Source organism: Dipodomys merriami, unplaced genomic scaffold (genome assembly GCF_024711535.1).
Source record: "Dipodomys merriami isolate MVZ:Mamm:240054 unplaced genomic scaffold, mDipMer1.0.p SCAF_45, whole genome shotgun sequence".
NCBI classification, from domain to species: Eukaryota; Metazoa; Chordata; class Mammalia; order Rodentia; family Heteromyidae; genus Dipodomys; species Dipodomys merriami.
In genome coordinates this window covers 1767806-1791744 of record NW_027206013.1, presented here as the reverse complement: position 1 = coordinate 1791744, position 23939 = coordinate 1767806, and the positions used below count along the sequence as shown (strand labels likewise).

At 48.2% G+C, this 23939-nt stretch overlaps 1 protein-coding gene across 3 annotated transcripts in view; it reads right to left on the bottom strand.

The window, feature by feature from the left end:
- Window positions 1-23939, bottom strand: part of Hic2 (HIC ZBTB transcriptional repressor 2) — a 49805-nt gene that overhangs the window by 19077 nt on the left and 6789 nt on the right. For all 3 annotated transcript variants that reach the window (XR_011366450.1, XM_069994277.1, XM_069994276.1), the window contains exon 2: window positions 2359-2457. Coding sequence is in view for 1 of the 3 variants with exons in the window: in XM_069994276.1 (XP_069850377.1) it covers window positions 2359-2384 (26 nt within the window). In the remaining 2 variants the exon portion in view is untranslated. The remainder of the gene's footprint in view (window positions 1-2358; window positions 2458-23939) is intronic.

Here is a 23939-nt window from a genome sequence, read left to right as displayed (position 1 = left end):
CAGAGAGGCCATACCCTACCCCTACTTATGAGAAAACTGAGGTGAGCATGATGAAGATGCCAAGGAAGTTAAACTTGGGTTTGAATTTGACTTTATGCCCCAGGCTACTGCCTACACACTAAAAGAAGGTAGGCTTACTTCCCCTAAGCAGGGGGAAAATGGCCAGCAGGTGGCAATGGAATTCAGAGAACAGATACATCTGTAGGAGAGCGGGAGACCTGAGTAACCTGACCAGTCCTGCCTGTATGCAGATGCACAGGGCTGATCTCCCCAGCTTTCCAGACCAGGCAGCAAATCAGATTTTCATGAATAATTTCCCTATGTTAAAGGGTCCTTTTAAAATATTCAAGGTGGCCAGTTAGCTCAGTTGGTTAGAATGTGATGCTAATAAGACTGTGAGGTACCTGGGCAGTGGTGGCTCATACCCATACCCTACTGACTCAGGAGGCTGGGATCTAAGGATTAAAGTTCTAAGCCAGCCTAGGAAAGACAAATCCATGAGATCCTTACTTCCAGTTAACAAGGAAAAAGCTGAACTGGAGGCATGGCTCAAATGGTAGGGCACCAGCCATGAGTTTAAAAGCTGAACAAGAATTGGAGGAGAGCTCTGAGTTCAAGTTCAAGCCCCAGTACTGGCACAAAAACGATGACAATTATATAAGTAAAATGTACTGTATAAGCTAAATCAAACTCATCAGCTAGCCTCTGGTTTACAGTCTCTGCTCTACATTGAAACACTTCACGAAAATAAGCTTCCCAGTCAACCCAGGTTTTCCAATTTGCCAGAGTCCAGATCCTATTCCCATATACAGCAGTCTCTTTCATGGCTGCTGGTCCTCACAAGCCCACCTCCAACATATGTACCTGGCCTCAGTGGAAATTGGGTATTGCCCCAGCCCCTGGATTTCCTAGACATTGTGCCCTTTCCAGGAAGGGCTGCTGCTGTTTGGGCTTGGAAAGGCAGCCAGCTGGGCCTACCAGACAGATTGGCACAGACACTAATTAAGGCCATTAAGTAATAAACATGCAGATGCCTCTGGTCTCTACAGGAACCCATCAGACAGCTGACCCAGCGGTGTGCAGTGTGCACATGGGGTCTGACCAGGCTTCCCACCTGCCCTCAGCCAAGCAGGGAACCCCACAGGGAGGAAGTATACCATAGGCCCATGAATGGCCTTCCTAGGACAGAGGTACCCAGAACATTACTCAAAGCTGACCTCAGTCCCAACCCACCTCCCCATTTGAGAATGGCAATGCCTGGCTGGGAAGGTGGCTCAGTGGTAGAGCACTTGCCTTGCATACATGAGGCCCTGGGTTCGATTCCTCAGCACCACATAAGCACAAAGAAAAAAGCCGGAAGTGGCACTGTGGCTCAAGTGGTAGAGTGCTAGCCTTGAGCTGAAGAGCTGAGGGATAACGCCCAGGCCCAGAGTTCAGGCCCCACGACTGGACCCAAAAAAAAAAAAAAAGAGAGAGAAAGAGAGAGAGAGAATGGCAATGCCAGCCCCATCCTCTTATCCCTGACAGTAGAGGAGGTCACTATGTTCAAGCCTGGGAATCCTTCTAGCTTCTTTCTTGAGCCCAGGCACCCACTAGCCTCTGTGGGACAGGAGATCATGGGAATGGGCATAGTCTCTACTGACCCACAGCTGTCAGCAATGGGTAGCAGAGGCCACTCCACCCTGCCCACATGTGCCTCACTCACCACTTAGAAAATCTGTAAATAGTTCAACTGTTCCTAACTTCCCACCACCACCCAGACCTCTTGCCCTCCCAGGGTATCTTCTACACCATGTTCTCTCTTTCCACAATACACATGCTCACCCCAGCCCCTCACCTGCCTTTGCCCTTGTTTGTAGACAGAGAAACCCCAACAATCACATCCACACTACTGTTTCAGAGCTCATGACAAGCACCTGGTGGAACACCATGGAAAAACTCTACCTGTTCCTTGTTCTGCCCCAGCTGAAGCAATTCAGAAGGGCATTCAGAGGCTGGAGACTTTGGGAACCATTCTTCCTCCACTCCCTGTCCCTTAAACCAGCCAGGTGGGAACAAAGCGGTATCCCAGTCAGCTCTAGGCCTGCTCTGTCTACCCTAGGATGCCTGTTACCCTGAGCCTGGCAAAGGAATGAACAAAGAGCAGAAGAACCCATATGCTCACAGCAGCCCCTTGTCCTGGGTGAGCCAGAGCCAGAGCAGCTGGCCCCAGGCGCCCAGCATGCTGTCCTAAACTGTCAGCACAAAGGACTACAGGCCAGGGAGAAGCCTAGCCTTCCGGCTGTGAACTGCCAGAAAGCCCCAGGGGCACGAGCAAGCCAGAGATCCTCCCTCCCCCAGGCCTCTCCCTTGGCCTACCGGAGCGCCAGGGGCCCAGAAACCATGTGAGCAGCAGCCGGCGGGGGGTGACCTCCTTGAGCACGTGGACTTCCTGGGGGCGCATCAATGCCTGGTCACCTGGGGAGAAGAAGACAGACTACTAAGACAGGTACCAGCAAAGGAAGGAGAGGGCCCATGAAGGAGAGGCACTGGAGGTTCTAATTTTATTCCCCACAAGATCTACAGTCTTCTGGGTGGGAAACCCAGAGAGGCTCACAGACAGGTCTGGGAAGCTGGGTAGCAACTAACCTCCAATACACACTGGAGATTTAGGATACCCCAGGGGCCACCTAGGCCTGAGGAAGGCTGGTGGCAGGCATACAATTACAGACAAACTGAGGGGTGGTAGGAGGCCTGGGCAAGGCCCTTCATAGGCTGGCTACATTTACATAACAAAGGTCAAAATTGGAGCCACTTGTGCAAGGGCTATTTATAAGAACCAGTCTCAACCGCTTCTCCGACCCCCGCCCCCCCCAAAGCCCAGCCCCTCCAGCCCAGTTGGACTATAAGACCTCCCCCTTTGAGGCCTGAGGGCTCACCCCAGCAGCAGGCTTGGTCTTTCAATACCAACCCACGAAAGCCACTGACAGCTGCTGCCAGAGGAAGGTGGGCTCTCTGCTCTCTCCCCCCAGAGCTGAGTCCAGCAGGAGGAAATCCTGAAACTCTGGGACCCTACATTTCACAGGCTAGCCTGGTCTCCCTTGGAATGGAGCCAGAGTTGGGGGAAGGGGCCTACAGCAGCTTCTACTTCCCCCCACCCCACCCCCAGGGCCAGAGAGGCTCAGCAGGTCCCTCAGGAATGTGGCCAGACCCGGGGTGCCGGCCTAAGGGTAGGAGGCCTGGCTTCATGCTGCCAGCTGTCTCTTCAGCCCCTAGCACAGCTCCCCTCTTTGGGGGAGGGGAGAGCTGAAGGGAGGGACACAAGTTCCCACCAAGGGCCCAGAGAGCTGTCGAATCAGTCATAAACGTACAGAGGGCCAAAAAACTCTACATTAATAAGATCTGGTCCTAGGCCCATTACCCAGACAAGAGGACAGAGCATAGTCAAACCTTGAAAGGGAATTAAGAGATGAGATGGGTTCTGAAGACCACAGAAGGCCCAACAGGAAGTCACAGCACACAGCTGCTTTTCACCTGGTTCATCCCACCACCTGGGCTCAGCCAGAGCCCTCAGATACTAATTTAGTGACCTCTGCATCAACATCTTCCCATCCCTGCAACTAGGAGCTACTGCTCTTGATCCAGATCAAGCCAGTTACTAGATACTTTGCAGGGAGTAGGTGGCAGAACAGAATGTGTTGGACACTAAGCACCTAGGGAAAGGAATGCTCTATAGGAGCACCCACTGCCTGACCATACCTGAAATCTTCACCAGCCTATTAGGCTGAGTACCCAAAGGTCTCCTAGCCAGGGAGGCTTGGAGCCCTCGTCTGAAAGTTCACAGCAAGCACTGCTCTTTTTTTCCCAATCCAAATGACAATGGCCAGTAATCTCTGTCCTACCCATTCACTGGGCATGGAAACAAGCATCTGCCATGAAAAAGCCACAGCTTGGGGTACTGCCAAGGGCCTAGAAACATAACTATGGGTGTCAGCCATAGCAAGAGCCACCTAAAGAAGGCCGAAATATGGACACAGGCTAGAACTTGAAATGCAAGGCAGTAGGACAGAACTTTCAGGAAGCCTAGAGTCAGGAGATAAGGCCCAGAAACTCCTATTCAGGTAGGTAGGGAAGCCTCAGCTCTAAGCGTTCCCTGTGAGCTGGCCCCAGCTCAGCTGACCTCAGAAGACAAGGATCCGATTTCTCTCCTGTAAGCATAAGTTAGTGGAAGGAAGAAAAAAGACTGGGCTACCTTCCCAGGACCCTCAGTAGATAACAGACACCTGCTTTCCTTTCTCTCCCTTCTTCATCCTCTCACAGAAAAATCAAAGATATATATCCCCACACTGGCAGAACCAGGGACTATAACAGGGGCTGTCAAAGCATTAAGATGCCCTACTCTGAAGGGAGCCAGATCAAGCGTGGGAATCAAAATTCAAATTCTGAACAATTTCTACTAAATGTTATCACTTTTGTACCGATATAACATGTTCATTTCCACAAGTCAACATTTTAAATGAACACATACATTTAGAATCCTTAAAAAGGAAAAAAAAAGTACAGAACACAATGCATATCAACAGTCACTGGCAGAGTGACTTACCACTCAGAGAGAAACTAAATCAGAGCAGGTTTTGCGGGGTGAACTGCCTGGCACTAAACCGAAGGAACTTTCTTGACCAAAGCCAGTTCTATCTTGCTCAGAGTCTGGATGAAGGTAGATGGACTCCCAAAGGTCGTTAAAGTTGCACTTAAGCTTTGGATATTTCATTGTATAGAAGTATCAAATGAAACAAACCATTTCATTTCTAATGAAATCATCCAACCCCAAAGAGAGGTTTTTGACAAGATATTCCCACCTCAGCAACTCAGCACAAAGCCTCCCCTTCCTTCCTTCCTGGACACAACACCAGTTAATAGAGTGGGCTCTGCCCTGACACACATGAACTTCATCACTGGACTCTCACAAACTGGCAACCCAGGGGCTGTGAAGGTGGCTCAGTGGTAGAGCGCTTGCCTTGCATGCATGAGGCCCTGGGTTCAATTCCCCAGCACCACATAAGCAAAAGAAAAAAAGCTGGAAGTGGCGCTGTGGCTCAAGTGGTAGAGCGCTAGCCTTGAGCTGAAGAACTGAGGGGCAGCGCCCAGGCCCAGAATTCAGGCCCCACGACCGGGCCCAAAACAAACAAACAAACAAACTGGCAACCCAGGAGCCCACATGCTGCCCTCCTCATGACACTCATGACAAAGGGGATTTACTAAGCCTCCACTCCAATACCTACCCCACCTCTCCACAAGGAGCGAGGACTTGAGATGGGTTATCTGCAGTGGTGGGCATGGGAATCCCCATGTACTGTTGGTTTTTAGCTCATTCAGTGCCGTTCAACTTCCATTTCTTTTCTTTTCTTTTTTGCCAGTCCTGGGACTTGAACTCAGGGTCTGGGCACTGTCCCTGAGCTTCTTTGTGCTCAAGGATAGCGATCTACCACTTGAGCTACAGCACCACCGCTGGCTTTTTTTTTTTTTTTGGTCGGTTGTGGGGCTTTAACTCTGGGCTTGGGCGCTGTCCTTGAGCTCTTCAGCTCAAGGTGAGCGCTCTACCGCTTAAGCCACAGAGCCACTTCCGGTTTTCTGGTGGTTTATTGAAGATAAGAGTCTCATGGACTTTCCTGCCTGGGCTGGCTTTGAACCAAGATCCTCAGATCTCAGCTTCCAGAGTAGCTAGGATTACAGGTGTGAGCCACCAGAGCCCAGCCCACTGGCTTTTTCTGAGTAGTTTATTGGAGATAAGAGTCTCATGGACTTTCCTGCCAGGTTTGGCTTAGAACAGTGAAACTCAGATCTCAGCTTCCTGAGTAGCTAGGATTATAGGCATGAGCCAACCAGCAACCAGCTCATTTCTCAATTCTTTTTTTATTTTTGTCAGTCATGGGGCTTGAACTCTGGGCCTAGGCTCTGTCCCTCAGCTCTTCAGCTCAAGGCAAGCACTCTACCACTTGAGCCACAGCACCACTTCCGGTTTTCTGGTGGTTAATCGGAGATAAGAATCTCACAGACTTTCCTGCCCTGGCTGGCTTTAAACCGTGATCCTCAGAACTCAGCCTCCTGAGTAGCTAGGATTACAGGCATGAGCCACCGGCGCCCGGCTTTTATTTCTCAATTCTTAAGGGCACCCAGGAAGCAGTAGCTCACAAGAGCAGGGCTGCGAAAGTGGTCCAGGTCCATGTCTTTCATGTGGCTGGGTAGGTCCAGTCACCAGAGAACAATCAAAGCCCCAGAATCCTTCCCCAACTTCCCTATGCACCAAAGACCTCTGAATCCACCCCACAAACACATAATGCCTGAATAGCCAATGATGACAACAGATGACACAGACTTGACTTCCCAATCTTACCTCACTGTCTCCTGACCGTCAGAAAGGAACTCCAGTGGGGGAACTCACCCACCCACAGGGGGAGGGCAAGAAACCGTGGGCGCACGGGGGCACAGCAGCAAAGTCCCCACTTGTCTCAGTGTCAGTCCATGTGGCCTTTAGGGGGCTGGTGGTGATGGGGAAGCTAGACCAAGGCATTTCAAAGTTTATCTTTCCACCACCCTACAACAGAAGCATGCTATGGCCCAGAACCTTTTCAAGGCTGTGAGAGGTTTTCAGATGAACTCGATCCTTAAATAAGCATGCATAAAATTGAGAACAATTTCACCCCTTACAATGCCCTCAACTCAGCCTGGACACCCACCTTACCCAGGGTCTTGGTCTTCAGACACTGAACACTCAGCACTGCTCTGTTTCTTGGGCCTCTCTGTGCTTCCCTCTGAACACCAGACTGGCAGCCCTGCCTCTGAGACAAGAACACACCCTACACCCACCTCCAGGCCCAGCAAGGACCAAACTCAGGGTGTGGTTTCAGGCCACATGATATGCCTCACCCTTCTCCTACTCAATGCCTGATCCCTGAAGGCAGGAATGAGCCCTCCCGGAGGCATCCGAGGGCACCTGGACTGGAATTCCTCATGTCTCACACCCACCCAGGAGGCCTGGTGAAAAGGGTAAAGGCCAGGGGAGGGGGCCCACGTCATTCAGCCCTCCAGAGAGCCTTCTCATCCTGCCCCTCCACCCCGCCTACATCACTCACATCCCCAGAAGGGCAGTTTCTGCAGGAGGCCTGGGGCACTGAGAATCTGCTGCTCAGCCCACCCTAACAAGCAAAATAGCAGCCTTCTTACACCTTAGCTATCCCCAAGGTGGTTGGTTCCTTGGAAAGAATACCTAGCCAGAAGTAAGAGTGAAATAAGAACCCTCCAGCTGGCACTGAGACAAGCTGAAAGTGCCAATGCCAGGTGGGAGGGACAAGTCATGCTAGGCAAGGATTGCCATGGGGCAAAATGCAACTACCAGGCAGCTTCCACACCCCAAAGGTTTAAGCACAAATGACTAGTATCGGAGAAAGCTCTGAGCCTGTCACTGCTGCCCCTGAATGTGAAAGCAGTATTGACCCAGTACCCGGAGAAGTATCATCACCCCTTCTATGGTCACCTCATGCTCTGGGTGTGGCCCCTCCCAAGTCATATGAAGACGACTGCCTAAAAAGGACAAAACAGTTCAGGATCCAAAAGAGCCCAAGGCCCAGACCCCACCAAGCGCCCAATCGCCCAGGACTCCATTCAGTCTTCTAATCTAGAGTACTTCCTTTATGGCCCATGTGAGGGAGACAACCACTGAACAAGTCCAGTATCACTGCAGCCTCCCATAGGCTCCAGCAGAGGAGTTATGTACACTTTCAGTTGCAGACAAGGAAGGCTCTTGGGGGTTAAGGAATTTGTTCACCAACATGAACAAATTGGTAGTAGAGGACCCAAAGCCTGACTCAGAAGCTGTGGTTAACTTTCCCCACTTCACTGCTAGGGAGGATACTGAACTGCCTGGCTGCTCCTACACCTCAGCATCCCCTGCAGAGCCTCATCTGGGCAGTGTTCTTGAACTCATGGGCAGGGTAGAGGCCTAGCTGGTAGAACTCTTCTACCAAAAGTGACAATGTGGGGCCCAGCCATGCAGCCCACTTTGGGGGCCAGGCTGTGCCTACTGATCCCTTGGAATCACCCTGACCTCCTCAGTAACCTCCTGCCCTACCCCTTAGGCATGGGTTGGTGATGGGTGTGGCTCACTGCTCTGAGCAGGCCCAGCCATGTAATCCACCCATGTCTTGGATGTTGGCCAGTCCTTCTGGCTCTCCTCCCAGACTAGCCTCCTGGAAAGCAACAGGCTCAGAGAATGCCAGGAGCCTGTCCCCTCCCTCTGTTGCAGCTTCTGCAAAATCAACACTTAGGTTCCACTAAACGTACTAGTGATACAGTGATGTGGCCCCAACCCGGCTTCTCTTATATTCCTCTGGCCACCTCTGTTTTCCACAGGGAGAGACAGCGCACCCCAACCAAACAATCTTTTTTTTTTTTTTTTGGGTCCGGTCGTGGGGACTGAACTCTGGGCCTGGGCGCTGTCCCTCAGCTCTTCAGCTCAAGGCTAGCACTCTACCACTTGAGCCACAGCGCCACATCCGGCTTTTTTTTTTTTTTTTTTTTTGCTTATGTGGTGCTGAGGAATCGAACCCAGGGCCTCATGCATGCAAGGCACGTGCTCAACCACTCAGCCACCTTCCCAGTCCCCAACCAAACAATCTACCCAAGCCTGTCCTGAAATGTCAGAGGGCCCTACTGGTAACTTTTGTGTGTGTTATGTTCCAATACTAGAGCTGCAATTCAGGGCCCCATGCTTTTCCCCTTGGCTTTTTCCAAAAAGGCTGGTGCTCAACCATTTGAGCTGTATCTCTACTACTTACTAGTAGTACTCCACTACTGATACTAGTAGCTTCTTCGTGTACACTTTAGACTGAGTATTGCCTAGGTCCCTGACCATTTGTACCCATGTGCAGCTTCCCCTTGAGAATTCCCTATCCTAAGGAGAAAGCTTGAAAGGCTGCTGTGAGGGAGGCTGGTAGCAAGATCCCACTAGTCCCTGGGTCCCCAAACCTTGCTTACCCTAAAGGCATAGCCTTCCCTCATCCTCCCTTAGTAGCCACACCTAAAAAGATTGGGGCCAGGATCTTGGGTGTGTCCAAGAGGACCCCAGGTCTGGCCCAGTCTGGCTGAGAGTTCTGAGACAGGCTGAGACCATGCCTACTACTGGGGAGGACAAATGCGTGCTGCTTGGAGAAGTGAAATAATAATTTAAGACTGTGACAAAAATCAAGCTTACCTCAAACTCAGTTTCCACAATGCCCTGCCCCCAGGAGGGCCTGAGCTATAGACTAAAAAAAGACTCTCTGGAAGCAAGGAAAGGAACCTTGGGAAGCTCATGCCAGGCAAGAAGAATGTGAGAATTCAGGAGGCACAATTGTTGGGGGTGCAATTCCCATAGGTCTCTCCAGCCCAAGGCTTCCTGCTTTGGTTGTGGCTCAAGGACTAGCACCATCATCACTAGGAGCTCCTTAGAAATACAGATGCTAAGGCCCTATATCTACTAGCCAGAGCCTGTATCTTAACCCCTCAAGAGCCAATTTGTTCAAGTAGGAAAGGAGCTGTACACCCGAGCTTTTTACTACTTAGATCAAAGCAGCTCGGTGCCACCAGTGGTTCACAACTACAATCCTAGCTACTCAGAAGGCTGAGATGAGCAGATCATGGGGCAAAACCAGCTCAGGCAACAAAGCCCACAAGACTCCAACAAACTACCAAAAGCCAGAAGTGAAGCTGTGGCTCAAGTGGTAAAGCACTCACTAACCTTGAGCAAAAGAAGTTCAGGGCCAGGCACTGGTGGCTCATGCTTGTAATCCTAGCTACTCAGGAAGCTGAGATCTGAGGATGGCAGTTCAAAGCCAGCCCGGGCATGAAAGTCCGTGAGACTCTTATCTCCAATAAACCACCAGAAAACCAGAAGTGGCGCTGTGTCTCAAGTGGTAGAGTGCTAGCCTTGAGCTGAAGAGCTGAGGAACAGCGCCCAAGCCTAGAGTTCAAGCCCCATGACCGACAAAAAAAAAAAAAAAAAAGTTCAGTGACAGCACCTCAGCACTGTGTTCAAGTCTTAGGACCAGAAAAAAAAAAAAAAAAAAACACAGAAAACAAAACAAAACAAAACAAAACTCAGTAGGGAGCCAGTGGCTCATACCAGTAATTCTAGCTACTTAGGAGGCTTGAGATTTGAGCATCTTGGGTGGAGGCCAGCCCGTGCAGGAAAGTCTGAAAGACCCTTATCTCCAATAAACTACTCAGAAAAAGCCGGAAGTGGTGCTGTGGTAAGTGGTAGAGTGCTGGACTTAAGCAAAAGCAGCTTAGGGACAGAATCCAGGCTTAGAGTTCAAGCCCCAGGACTGGCAAAACGGAAAGAAAGAAAAGTCAATACTCTACAAACAGTGAGTGTTCAACTGAGTTCTCAAGTGTAAGGAGAAAGCCCCAAATAGGAAGACACAATTCCCATGTCACAAGCCCAGCTGGTGGTGACTATAAACCTATTAACAGTGGACCTGGAACACAAGTCAGTGAGGCACCCTGGGTACCTCAGAGATAGGACAATGGGGGGAGGAGGGCTATCTGGGCAGCCAACCATGTCTGGGTGGCAGACCGAGAAGCAATTCTGTAGGCTAACAGTACAACTCAGTAGCAGACCATTTGCCTAATGTACTTAAAACCTTTGGTCCCCAGCAATGGAAATAGAGAGGGAGAGAGAAAAAAGAAAAAGAAAAAAAAAAGGTGGCTTTGCAAGGAAGACAACCAGAGAAGGTGCAGCAATGAATACAGACATTCCATAGGCAAGGAGTTAAAAGGGCACTAGGAAGCCTGAGCTGCCCAGCTGGAAGGGACTATCAAGATCATCTCATCTGCCTGGGGACATCCTTCAAATGAGATAACTGAGCCCCACAGGGAGGCACATGTCACAGCTGAGTCATGAAACTACAGCCACCTACCCCAAGGCTTTTGAAGCCAGACTCTCAAATTCCTTATTTCAAAATCAACTCTGGTAGCTAACAATTTCTTAGGCCAAGTAGGAACTCTACAGAATTTAAGGTTAGCTTAACAGCTGCTTCACCTACACACAAAGACTAAAAGCAAGCTGGTATTCAGGAGCCAGCAGTAAAGGAACATTGCTTGCTTATAACAGTATTATCCCTGGCTAGACAAGACTGAAATGGCATGCAGAACAGAAATCAGCAACAATGTAAAAATTTCCATGGCCAAGTATGAAAATAAAACAATGAAACTTGTTGAAATGGTTTTAAGAGGGGGAAAGAGAAGTGGCTAACACCTGTGAGGTTCGAAGCCTACCTGGGTACGCTCTTATCTCCAATAACAAGCTAGAATTGGTAGGGCACCCATCTGTAATCCTAGCTACTCAGGAAGCTGAGATCTGAGATCACAGTTCAAAGCCAGCCTGTGAGACTCATCTCCAATTAACCGCCAGGAAACCAGAAGTGGCACTATGGCTTAAAGTGGTAGAGCACTAACCTTGAGCAAAAAGAGCTCCAGGAAGCCGGGCACTGGTGGCTCACGCCTGTAATCCTAGCTACTGAGGAGGCTGAGATCTGAGGATCGCGGTTCAAAGCCAGCCCGGGCAAGAAAGACCGTGAGACTCCTATCTCCAATAAATCACCAGAAAACCGGAAGTGGCGCTGTAGCTCAAGTGGTAGAGAGCTCGCCTTGAGCTGAAGAGCTGAGGGACAGCGCCCAGGCCCAGAGTTCAAGACCCACAACCGACAAAAAAAAAAAAAAAAAAAAAAAAAGAGCTCCAGGAAAGCACCCAGGCACTGAGTTCAAGGCCCACCACTGACAAAGATAAAAGCTGGTAGTGAAAATAGGTGCTGCTAAGGTCTGTAATCCTACTGCTTAGAAGGCTAAGATCTGAGGATTGAGGTTTGAAGCCAACCTGGGCAGCAAAGTCTGTGAGACTCAACTCCAACTCAAAAAAGCCTGAAGCTCAAGTGGCACAATGCTCAGGCCCTGAGTTCAAGCCCCTGTATCTGCACACACACAAAAAAGCTAAAGTGTAACTAACTGTGGTTCACGTGGTATAGAGCCAGTCTTGAGCAAAAAAATCTAAGGGGACAGTGTCTAGGCCCTCAATTCAAACCATAAAATGGAAGGGGGTGGGGGTAGAAGATGAGGAAGAGAGAGGGTGAGCTTGATCAACATGTATTATATGCATGTATGAAAATGTTACAATAAAACCTACCTTGTATAATTAATGAATGCTAATTTTAAAAAAAGAAAACTACAATCAAGACTCTTAATGAGCTAATACCAAAAGAACAATCCCAGGGATAAAAGAAAAAAGAAAGTATTTTAAGTAAGACTAGAGGGTAAGGATATAGCTCAGTGGAAAAGTGCTTGTCTAGGCATGTTCTATCTCCAGAAAAACAAATGAACAAAGACCACTACTGCTTCCAGAAAAATAAAAGAACTCAAAAAACAGACTGGAAGCCAGGTACCAGTGGCCCATGTTCATAATCCTGGCTACTCAAGAGGGTGAGATTTGACAATCATGGATCAAAGCTACCCAGGCAAAAAAGTCTGTGAGACTCCAATTAATCACCAAAAAAAGCCAGAAGTCGGGCTGGAAAGGTGGCTCAGTGGTAGAGCACTTGTCTTGCATGCATGAGGCCCTGGGTTCAATTCCTCAGCACCACATAAGCAGAAAAAAAAAGCCAGAAGTGGCACTGTGGCTCAAGTGGTAGAGCACTAGCCTTGAGCAGAAGAGCTGAGGGACAACGCCCAGGCCCAGAGTTCAGGCCCACGAAGCCAGAAGTAGAACTGTGGCTCAAGCAGTAGAGCACTAGCTTTGAGGATAAAGGATCAGGGACAGCTGGGCACCGGTGGCTGATGCCTGGTTCAAAGCCAGCCCAGACAGGAAAGTCCGTGAAACTTTTTTTTTTTTTTTGGGGGGGGGGTCCAGTCATGGGGCCTGAACTCTGGGCCTGGGCGCTGTCCCTCAGCTCTTCAGCTCAAGGCTAGCGCTCTACCACTTGAGCCACAGCGCCACTTCCGGCTTTTTTTTTTTTTTTGCTTATGTGGTGCTGAGGAATTGAACCCAGGGCCTCAGGCATGCAAGGCAAGCACTCTACCACTGAGCCACCTTCCCAGCCCAGTGAAACTCTTATTCCAATAAACCACCAGAAAACGGGAAGTGGCGCTGTAGCTCAAGTGGTAGAGCACTAGCCTTGAGTTGAAGAGCTGAGGGACAGCGCTCAGGCCGATTTCAAGGCCCACGACCGACAAAAAAAAAAGGATCAGGGACAGCATCCAGGCCTCAAGTTCAAGTGTCAGAATCAGCAGAGGGGGGAAGGGGAAGGGGAAGGGGAGAGAGAAACAGAGGAAGGGAGGAAGGGAGGGAGGGAGGCAGGAAGGCAAGCAGGCAGGGAGGCAGGCAGGCAGGCAGGCAGGCAGGCAAGAAGGCAGGCCCAAATGGAAAGACAAGGGGTGAACAAATACAGCTGTGGTACTCACTTAGACACTATGTTGAAAAAGAACTATATGGGCTAGGAATGTGGCTTAGTGGTAGAGTGCTTGACTTGCATGCATGAAACCCTGGGTTTGATTCCTCAGTACCACATAAACAGAAAAAGTCAGAAATGGCGCTGTAGCTCAAGTGGTAGAGTGCTAGCCTTGAGCAAAAGAAGCTCAGGGACAGTGCCCAGGCCCTGAGTTCAAGCCCTAGGACTAGCCAAAAAAAAAGTTGGACCCAAGGAAAACTGAAGTCTTTCATTTATGCAGATTCAAAACCAGACAACACTACACTGCCTAAGCAATAGGGGGTGGGAATCAAGTGGTTGAAACGGATACACAAGGGGATCCTGGCATTATTTATCATTCTGGATACCCTGTATATAACTGTGTTCACTTGTAACAAATTACTGCAGGTGTGTCTGCAAATACTTTTCTAGAGGCTGTATTTCAATTCCAAACAGAGCATAGAAATCTTCTGGAAGGGAGACAGAAATCTACTTGGGCTGGGCGTCAGTGGCTCATGCCTGTAATCCTAGCTACTCAAGAGGCTGAGATCTGAGGATCACGGTTCAAAGCCAGCCAGGGCAGTGAGACTCTATTTTCCAGTAAACCACTCAGAAAACCGAAGTGGTGATGTGGCTCAAGTTGTAGAGTGCTTGCCTTGAGTTGAAGAGCTGAGGGATAGTGCCCAGGCCTAGAGTTCAAGTCCCATGACCGACCAAAAAAAAAAAATCTACTTGGGCCAGATTATCAGGTAGATAGACCTCCATCTAATAACAATCACAACACAGGAAGGGGCAATGGTAGGACAATTGGCCAAGTCCAGGATGGTGTGTCTATCCTGAAAATGAAACTCACATGAAGCAATAGGGAACCCACAGGAAATAGAGACCACCGGGAAATCTTAGGAGAGTCAGGTCTTGAAAATAACATGATCGGGGCTGGGAAGGTGGCTCAGTGGTAGAGCGCTTGCCTTGCATGCATGAGGCCCTGGGTTCAATTCCCCAGCACCACATAACCAAAAAGGAAAAAAAAAAAGGAAGTGGCGCTGTGGCTCAAGTGGTAGAGTGCTAGCCTTGAGCTGAAGAGCTGAGGGACAGCACCCAGGCCCCCACGACTGGACCCAAAAAAAAAAAAAGAAAAGAAAAGAACATGATCATACGATTTTTGGTTTTGTGTGTGTGTGTGCGCGCGCACACCAGTACTGGGGCTTGAACTTGGGGGTGTTCACCATCCTCCAGCTATTTTGCTCAAGGCTAGTAGTGCTCTATCACTTGAGCCACAGCTCCACTTCCAGTTTTCTGACGGTTAATTAGGGTTAAAAGTCTCATCAACTTTCTTGCACAGTCTAGCTTCAAACTGTGATCCTCTCAAATCTCAGCCTCCTCAGTGGCTAGGATTATAGACTTGAACCACACCGTTAGCACCCAGCTTATATATTTTTTTTTTTTGTCGGTCATGGGGTTTGAACTCTGGGCCTGGGCGCTGTCTCTCAGCTCTGCAGCTCAAGGCTCTACCACTTGAGCCACAGCACCACTTCCAGCTTTTTCTGCTTATGTGGTACTGAAGAATTGAACTCAGGGCCTCATGCATGCAAGGCAAGCACTTTACCACTGAGCCACCTTCCCAACCCCTGGTCTGCTTTTTTTTGGTCAGCCCTTGGGCTTGAATTTGAGGCCTGAGTCCAGTCTCAAGCTTTAGTGCTCAAGGCTAGTAATCTACCACTTAAGAGCCACAGCTCCCTTTCTGGCTTTTTTGTTTGTTTGTTTGTTTTGTTTTGTTTTGTTTTGTTTTTGTCACTCTGGGCCTGGGCGCTGTCCCTCAGCTCTTCAGCTCAAGGCGAGCGCTCTACCACTTGAGCTACAGCGCCACTTCCGGTTTTCTGGTGGTTTATTGGAGATAGGAGTCTCACGGTCTCTCCTGCCCGGGCTGGCTTTGAACCGCGATCCTCAGATCTCAGCCTCCTGAGTAGCTAGGATTACAGGCGTGAGCCACCAGCGCCCGGCGTTTTTTTTTTTTTTTTTTTTTTTTTTTTTTTTGGGGCTGGTTAATTGGAGATAAAGGGTCTCTCCTGCTAGAGTATCTTCAAATTGTGATCCTCAGATCTCAGCCTCCTGAGTAGCTAGGATTACAAGCATGAGCCACCAATGCCTGGCACCTGGCTAGCCTGCCTGGATTTTTGTTTTTTAGACAGAATACAGCTATATAGCTCAGGCTGGCCTCAAACTCAGGATCCTTTTGCCTCACTATGCTGGGCATGGGATTGGGTTTTTTCTTTTTTCCTTTTTTCTTTTACTCCGAAGGGGAAATTTTTTCCATGAAATCATATAGATACCTTGGGAGTATCTACTGAAGTGTTACATAACTGTGTGTGCACACAGTGCACATAACTTGTGCACATGTGTGCACCTGCACTAGCATTAAGACTTCTCACTTAGGGGCAGGGAAGGTGGCTCAGTGGTAGAGCGCTTGCCTTGCATGCATGAGGCCCTGGGTTCGATTCCTCAGCACCACATAAGCAAAAAGAAAAAAGCCGGAATTTGCGCTGTGGCTCAAGTGGTACTAGGCTAGCCTTGAGCTGAAGAGCTGAGGGACAGCGCCCAGGCCCAGAGTTCAGGCCCCCACGGCTGAACCCCCCCCCAAAAAAAAAAAGCCTTCTCACTTGGCTTTTTGCTCAACCCCGGTATTGGCTACCATTTAAGCCAGACCTCCAGCATGGGCTGACTTCAAATCAATCCTCAGATCTCAACCTCCTGAGTACCTAGGATTACAGGTGTGAACTAGTATGAGGCTATTCAGGCAACAACAATAAAGAAACCCCTTTCAAGACATAATTGGCACAGGACCATGCAATCCTGGTAACTATGGAGAGCCTAATGTAAATGGATTGCAGCTCAATAATGCAACTGGGAGGGAAATGAGACACAATCTCAAAAATAACCAGTGGAAAAAGGGGGCTGGAGATGTGGCTCAAGTGTCAAAACACCAGCTAGGCGCCCCTGAATCTTAACCCTAGAATCACCAAATAAATTAAAGAACTGACTGGGCACTGGTGGCCCACGCCTGTTATCCTAGCTACTCAGGAGGCTGAGATCTGAGGATCATGGTTCAAAGCTAGCCCAGGCAGGAAAGGCCATGAAACTCCTATCTGAAATAAACCACCAGAAAAACTAGAAGTAGTACTGTGGCTCAAGTGGTAAAGCACTTGCCTTGAGCTAAAGAGCTGAGGGATAGCCAGGCGCCAGTGGCTCTCACCTGTAATCCGAGCTACTTAGGAGGCTGAAATCTGAGGATCACAGTTCAAAGCCAGCCAGGACAGAAAAGTCCATGAGACTCTGATCTCCAATAAAAACCACTAGAAACCCGGAAGTGGTGCTGTGGCTCAAGAGGTAGAGTGCTCACCTTAAGCTGAAGAGCTGAGTGAGGGAGAGTCCAGGCCCAGAGTTCAAGCCCCACGACTAGCCCAAAAAAAAAAAAAAAAAAAAAAAAAACTGTTTTGGAAATAGTCATATACTTTATATTTATATATAATTGCAATATTTCAAAATATTACAGTCCCTGGGTAATTTACAGACAGGAGAGCTTGAAAAAGCAGGTAACTTGAAAAAGCAAAACAGTGGCCAAAAGCTCAGCAAGGGTGCCAGGCAGAGGGATCCACTTAGACTTGAAGGTACAAAATACTCACAATTTAGATTGTTCTTTTAAAATTAAATCTTAAGAGGGCTGGGAAGGTGGCTCAGTGGTAGAGTGCTTGCCTCGCATGCATGAGGCCAAGGGATCAACTCCTCAGCAGGACATAAACAGAAAAAGCCGGAAATGATGCTGTATCCCAAGTGGTAGAGTACTAGCCTTGAGCTGAAAAGTGCAGGAACAGCGCCCAAGCCCAGACTTCAGGCCCCACAACCGACAAATAAATAAATAAATCTTAGATGCACTAGAAAGTAGTTTAGCATTAAGAACCAGGAGGTCTCAATGAGTGTGTATATGAATGTATATATGTGTGTGCGTGTGCGTATGTGTGTATGAGTGAGAACCTGTCCTGGGGCTATGGGCACAGTCCCTGAGGTTTTTTTTTAAGGCTAGTGCTCTACCACTTAAAACCACAGCTCAACTTCCATTTTTTTGCTGATTAACTGGTAAAAAGAGTCTAAAGGGCTTTCCTACCTTGGCTGGCTTCCAATTTCAATCCTCAGCCAGGGCGCTCACACCTGTAATCCTAGCTACTCAGGAGGCTGAGATCTGAGGATCATGGTTCAAAGCCAGCCGGGGCAGGAACATCCTGGAGACTTTTATCTCCAATAAACCACTAGAAAACCGGAAGTGGTGCTGTGGCTCAAGCGGTAGAGCCCTCACCTTGAGCTGGAGTGCAGGGACAGTGTACAGGCCCAGAGTTCAAGCCCCATGACCAACAAAAAAACGAACAAGCCAATTTCAATCCTGAGATCTCAGCCTCCTTACTAGCTAGGATTATAGGCATGAATCACCAGTGCCTGGTGAGAATCAGGTTTAAACACAAAAAATAAACAGTCACTTCTCTGCCTTACAGAACATAGTACAGGGTGGAAAAGTAGGCTTCACAGGAGGTAGCAAAAACAAAAACATTGAAAACCATCCAAATGATCATTCCATCATCTTCCTTAAGTGGGAGACAGGAACCACATGCACACTGAGGTCAGGTTTCTGGGGTGTACAATGCCCAGGTTCTCTGTCCAAAAAACACAATCCCAGTCAAAACAAGTCATCTAGAATTTCAGAATACAGACAGATGCAGGAAAAGACAAAGATGGTTTAGTAAGGTATCAGTCACTAAGTAATAATGAAAAAGTTTAAAGAAAAAAGAAATGACAAAAGAAAAACTAGGGGAATGGTTAACCCACAGTTCAGAAGTGGTGATTTGTATAGGGGACAGGAAGTAAGCCATCCATGAAGAAGAGTATGTTGGGGCTGGGAATGTGGCTTAGTGGTAGACTGCTTGCCTTGCATGCATGAAGCCCTGGGTTTGATTCCTTAGTACCAAATAAACAGAAAAGGCTGGAAGTGGCACTGTGGCTCAAGTGGTAGAGAACTAGCCTTGAGCAAAAGACAGGGACAATACCCAGGCCTTGAGTTCAAACCCCAGGACTGGGGGGGGGGGGGGGGGGGGCGGGGGCGGGGGGAGAGCTTGTTGATGTCCATGGGGCTATTAGTAAGGATTTTGGTTTTGGTTTTTTCTTTGTGGTGATATTAGGATTCAAACACTTAGGGCCCAACAAATCCTGGCCCAGAATTGGCTCTACCACTTGAGCCAAGCACACAGCAGCACAGGAAGTTCCACTTGACTTGGCAGTAGGAGAAAATGTTCTGCTTGGTGGAGCACCTACTATTAAAACATAGTACCCTTTCCAATATTTATCTTACATCATTTAAGATGGATGTGGGTATTGGCATGTAATTTTTATCTTGTGATATAACCTTTGTAAATTACTTCTAAGAGCTCAATCTCTACAACCTTCAGCCTGCTTTGTAGTAAGGTCCAAATTAAAGGTGGAATGGGAATGAAGCCTTCCAGATCCAAGGAGGAGCCAAGAAGCTAAAGCCAAAAGGACCCTCTAAAAGCATCTATGAGGTCACTAGAAACTACAGCAATCATGCCCAGACCAGTACTTTGAAGGATTCAGTTCCTCAAAGGGATAACTCAGAAACTATCACCTTGTCCTAATAAACATGAAGCAACAGAAGCCAGGGCCTCTACACCAAGCAGATAAGGTGTGCCTAACTCAACAGGTTCTACCCATCCGAAGGACTGGATGAGAGGAATGGCAAACTTAAGATCACTCTAAGTGAAAATATCACTGGGCACCAGTGGCTCATATCCTGTAAAAATCTAGCTACTCCAGAGGCTAAGATCTGAAGACCAGGGTTCAAAGACGGCCCTGGCTGGAAAACCAGTGAGACTCTTATCTCTAATGATTAAATATCAAAAAAGCTGGAAGTAGAGCTGTGGCTTAAATGATAGCATGCTATAGCCTTGAGCAAAAAAGTTCAAGGACAGTGCCCAAATGCCAGGACTAATACACACAGACAAAAGAAAAGGGCTGGGAAGGTGGCTCAGTGGTAACAGTGCTTGCCTTGCATAATGAGGCCCTGGGTTCTATTCCTTAGCACCATATAAGCAGAAAAGGCTAGAAGTGGCACTGTGCCTTAAGTGGCAGAGCCGCTAGCCTTGAGCTGAAGAGCTGAGAGACAGTGCCCAGGCCCAGAGTTCAGGCCCCACGACGGACAAAAAAAAAAAAAAAAAACTACCAAAATTTAGACCACTTAATTCAGTGGTAGAGAAATGGTGTAACATGCATTATGGGCCTGAGATCAATCTCCAGCACTAAAAAAATAAAGTTCAACCCAAGATCAAAACACAACTCCTCAGTGCAGCACCTCCAGCCTAGTCCTTGAAAAGGCCCTACCTCCTGATTCAAAGTCTAATCAACCCCGAAATTATCTTTCTCAAATATCCATCAAATCAATCATCTGCTTAGAGCTTTCAATGGGTCCCTGATGACTGGGATGAAGTCCAAGCTTTGACCTGGCATACTGATCTCATCGAAGTTTGGTGCCAACCCCACCTCACTCATTGTACAATCTCATTCTGGGAAGACTACAAACTTTGTCTTTCAATAGGAGAGTTTTTTCCCCACGCAGTCCCTCTTTCTTGAAAAAGTGTCCTGCCTTTCTCCTCTGCTCCTCACCTAGAATCAACACTTAGCTGCAAGATGCTTTGGTGTTTGCACTTTCCCTCCTGCCCATACCAGCATTCTGCTCACCAGACAACCCTCAAAAGTTAAAAACCTGGGGCTGGGAAGTTGGCTCAGCACCCAGACCCAGAGTTCAGGCCCCATGACCAAAAACAACAACAACAAAAAGTTAAGAACCCTATGTCTCAATCAGGCACAAGCACAGCACAGACAGATAATAGGCACCATTTGTTAAGTAAGTAAATGCCAGCTAGGAAGAACCAAGGTTGAGAAGAGTCAAGGTGAAATATATTACCATTCCAAAATCACACTTACAGTCTTGTTGTTTGGAGGAAGAGGGGAGGGGTTCAGCATTTTGAGATTATATCATAAGATATAATCATGGTTGATTTCAATTCAGGGCCTCAGACTCTCTCTCATTTAGCTTTTTTGCTCAAGACTGGCACTCTACCATTGAATCTCATAGATTTGTTTTCCTGGGCTGGGCTGGCTTCTAACCAGGTTCTCTGATGTTCTTGAGGGTTTTCTGTTTGGTTTTTTTTTTTTTTTTTGGGTCCGGTCGTGGGGCCTGAACTCTGGGCCTAGGCGCTGTCCCTCAGCTCTTCAGCTCAAGGATAGCACTCTACCACTTGAGTTACAGAGCCACTTCGGGTTTTCTGGTGCTTTATTGGAGATAAAGAGTCTCATGGACTTTCCTGCCCGGCTGGCTTTGAACTGCAACCCTCAGATCTCAACCTCCTGAGTAGCTAGGATTACAGGTGTGAGCCACTGGCGCCTGGCTCTGGCTTTTTGATAGTTAATTGGAGGTTTAAAAAAAAAAAAATCTCAAGGGCCAGGCTGCGAATGTGGCTTAGTTGTAGGGTGCTTGCCTAGCTTACATAAAAGCCCTGGGTTCAATTCCTCAGTACCACATAAACAGAAAAAGCCAGAAGTGGTGCTGTAGCTCAAGTGGTAGCGTGCTAGCCTTGAGCAAAAGAAGCTCAGAGACAGTGTTCAAGCCCTGAGTTCAAGTCCCAGGACTGGCAAAAAAAAAAAAAAAAAAAAGAATCTCACAGGCTTTCCTGAACGGCCATCTTCAATCCATGATGATCTCCAGATCTGAGCCTCTTCAGTAGCTAAGATTACAGGAGTGAACCACTTGAACCACTGGCACCCAGCTTTAGTTTATTTTTGAGATCAGGTCTTGCTGACTTTGCCCTGGCCGGCCTCAAATGGTAGTGAACTGTGATCCCCCTGACTCTAGTCTTCCTGATTCTCCCCCTCAGCTGTCTCAAATATATCTAACCCAGTTTACAGATAAGGAAAATGAGGCCCTTGCAGGGTGCCAGTGATTCATGCCTATAATCCTAACTACTCAGGGACTGGAGATCTGAGGATCAAGGCTTGAACCAACTTAGACAAACCTGTGAGACTCTTATCTCCAATTAACCAACCAAAGGCCAGAACTAGAGGCATGGCTCTAGTGGAAGAGCAACAGATATGAATGGAAAAAGCCATGTGACAGCTGAAGGTCATGAGTTCAAGTCCCAGTACCAGCAAAGAGAAAAAAAAGGGGTGGGGGGAGAAACCCAGAGAGGTTAATGAGTTCTCTTTTTATTGAAACACCAAACTCCTGCTAGACAAAGATGGCTCATCCCTGTGATCTGAGGATCACAGTTCAAAGCCAGCCCAGGCAAGGAAAGTCCATGAGACTCTTATTTCCAACTAACCACCAGAAAACCAGAAGTGGCCCTGTGGCTCAAGTGGTAGAGTGCTTGGCCTTAAGCTGAAGAGCTCAGGGAGAGCACCTAGGCCCCAGAGTTCAAGCCCTATGACCGATCCGCCTCCAAAAAAAAAAAAAAAGCACCAAAATCCTGACAGGCATTCTAGAAAACCAAGAGTAAAAAATTTAAAATAAAAAAAGTTCCATTTCAGGGGCTGGGAAGGTGGCTCAGTGGTAGACTGCTTGCCTTGCATGCATGAGGCCCGGGGTTCCATTCCTTAGCACCATATAAGCAGAAAAAAAGCTGGAAGTGGTGCTGTGGCTCAAATGGTAGAGAGCTGGCCTTAAGCTGAAGAGCTGAGGGACAGAGCCCAGATCCAGGGTTCAGGCCCATGACTGACCAAAAAAAAAAAAAAAAAAAAAAAAATTCCAGTTCAAATGGCACCTGTGAGCTGGGCACCTGAGCACTGGTGGTTCATGCCTGTAATCCTCCTACTCAGGAGGCTAGGATCTGAGAATCCTGATTCAAAGCCAGCCAGGCACAAAAGTCTGTGACTCTTATCTCCAAACTACTCAAAAAAAAAAAAAAAAAAAGACATCACTGATCCCTGAATACTGAATAATAGCAAGGCCAGCAGAAACTAATACAGGATCTCCAAATGCCACCTATGTCCTCTGAGAACAGCATTGCCCCTACCCTGTTTCTGCAGGCTGTAGACCTGTGGGGCCTGTGCACCTGGAGGCAGAGGGGACCAGCGGGGGAGGGGTACTACCAGGAAGCAGGATGTGCAAGCTGCCTGCTGGGGGCATAAAGTCAAAGTCCCCTCCTAACTGAAGTAGCTAGGCAAGACTGCTTCCCTTATCAACATCCACACATGCATGGAATGTGGGACTTTGGAAACACTCTTCTCCCCTCAGCCTTCATGCGGGCTGCCTGGAGCTCACACCTGGTCTTCTGGGGCTCAGGTTCACCTACTATAGCCAAAGGACAACCCAAGTCCAATACTTGACTGCCTGGGAGCACTTCAGGGCTTAGTCCCCCCCCCCCCCCGCCCCACTCCAACCCCTTCAGCTCATTTACCAAGAGAGGCCACTCTGACTGGCACCACCAATACCTCCATTAACACCAATAGTTGCAGTGCCTAAGTACCTCTCATTCACTCACAGTGAAAGAAATCCAAGAGGAGAAGAGAGGGCAACTGGTTCTGAGTTCCCTACAACACCTACATTGTCCCACAAGCATTTCCATGAAACAAAGATTCCAACCTAGCTGCTCACTGGTGGCTCACACCTGTCATCCTAACACCCAGGAGGCTGAGATCTCAGGATCAGGGTTCAAAGCCAGGCAGGAAAGTCTGAGAGACTCTTATTTCCAATTAACCACCTGAAAACTGGAAGTGGAGCTGTAGCTCAAAGTGGTAGAGCACCAGCCTTGAGCAAAAAACGCTCAGGGAGCTGGGTACTAGTGGCTCATGCCTATTATCCTAGCTACTCAGGAGGATGAGATTTGAGGATCGTGGTTCAAATGCCAGCTCCGGCAGGAAGGTCCGTGACTCCTTTCCAATTAACCACCAGAAAATCAGAAGTGGCGCTGTGGCTCAAAGTGGTAGAGCACTAGCCTTGAGCTGAAGAAACTCAGGGACATTTTACCCAGGTACAGAGTTCAAGCCCCATGACCGACAAAAAAGAAGGAAAGAAGGAAAGAAGGAAAGAAGGAAAGAAAGAAAAGAAAAAAGATTCTAACCTTCCACAAAGGAGGGATCTGTGATTGGAAGGACAAGGATAGCCCAAAATACTATCTCTGCCCTCTGGCCCACCCACTACACTCAAAAAGAAAACTTCAGCTGTCCTCCTACCCAAGCACTGCTCAAAGTAAAGAGCACTCATAATGTTGCCCAAGGCATCCACATATACCTCCCTGCCTGAACTTCCTACCTACTTCTAGCTGTGTGACTCTGGACTAAAAACCATCTTGAAGGCACTTGTAAAACAAGAGATTGATAATATCAGAATACACAAGTATGTTTTGAGGATTAAATTCA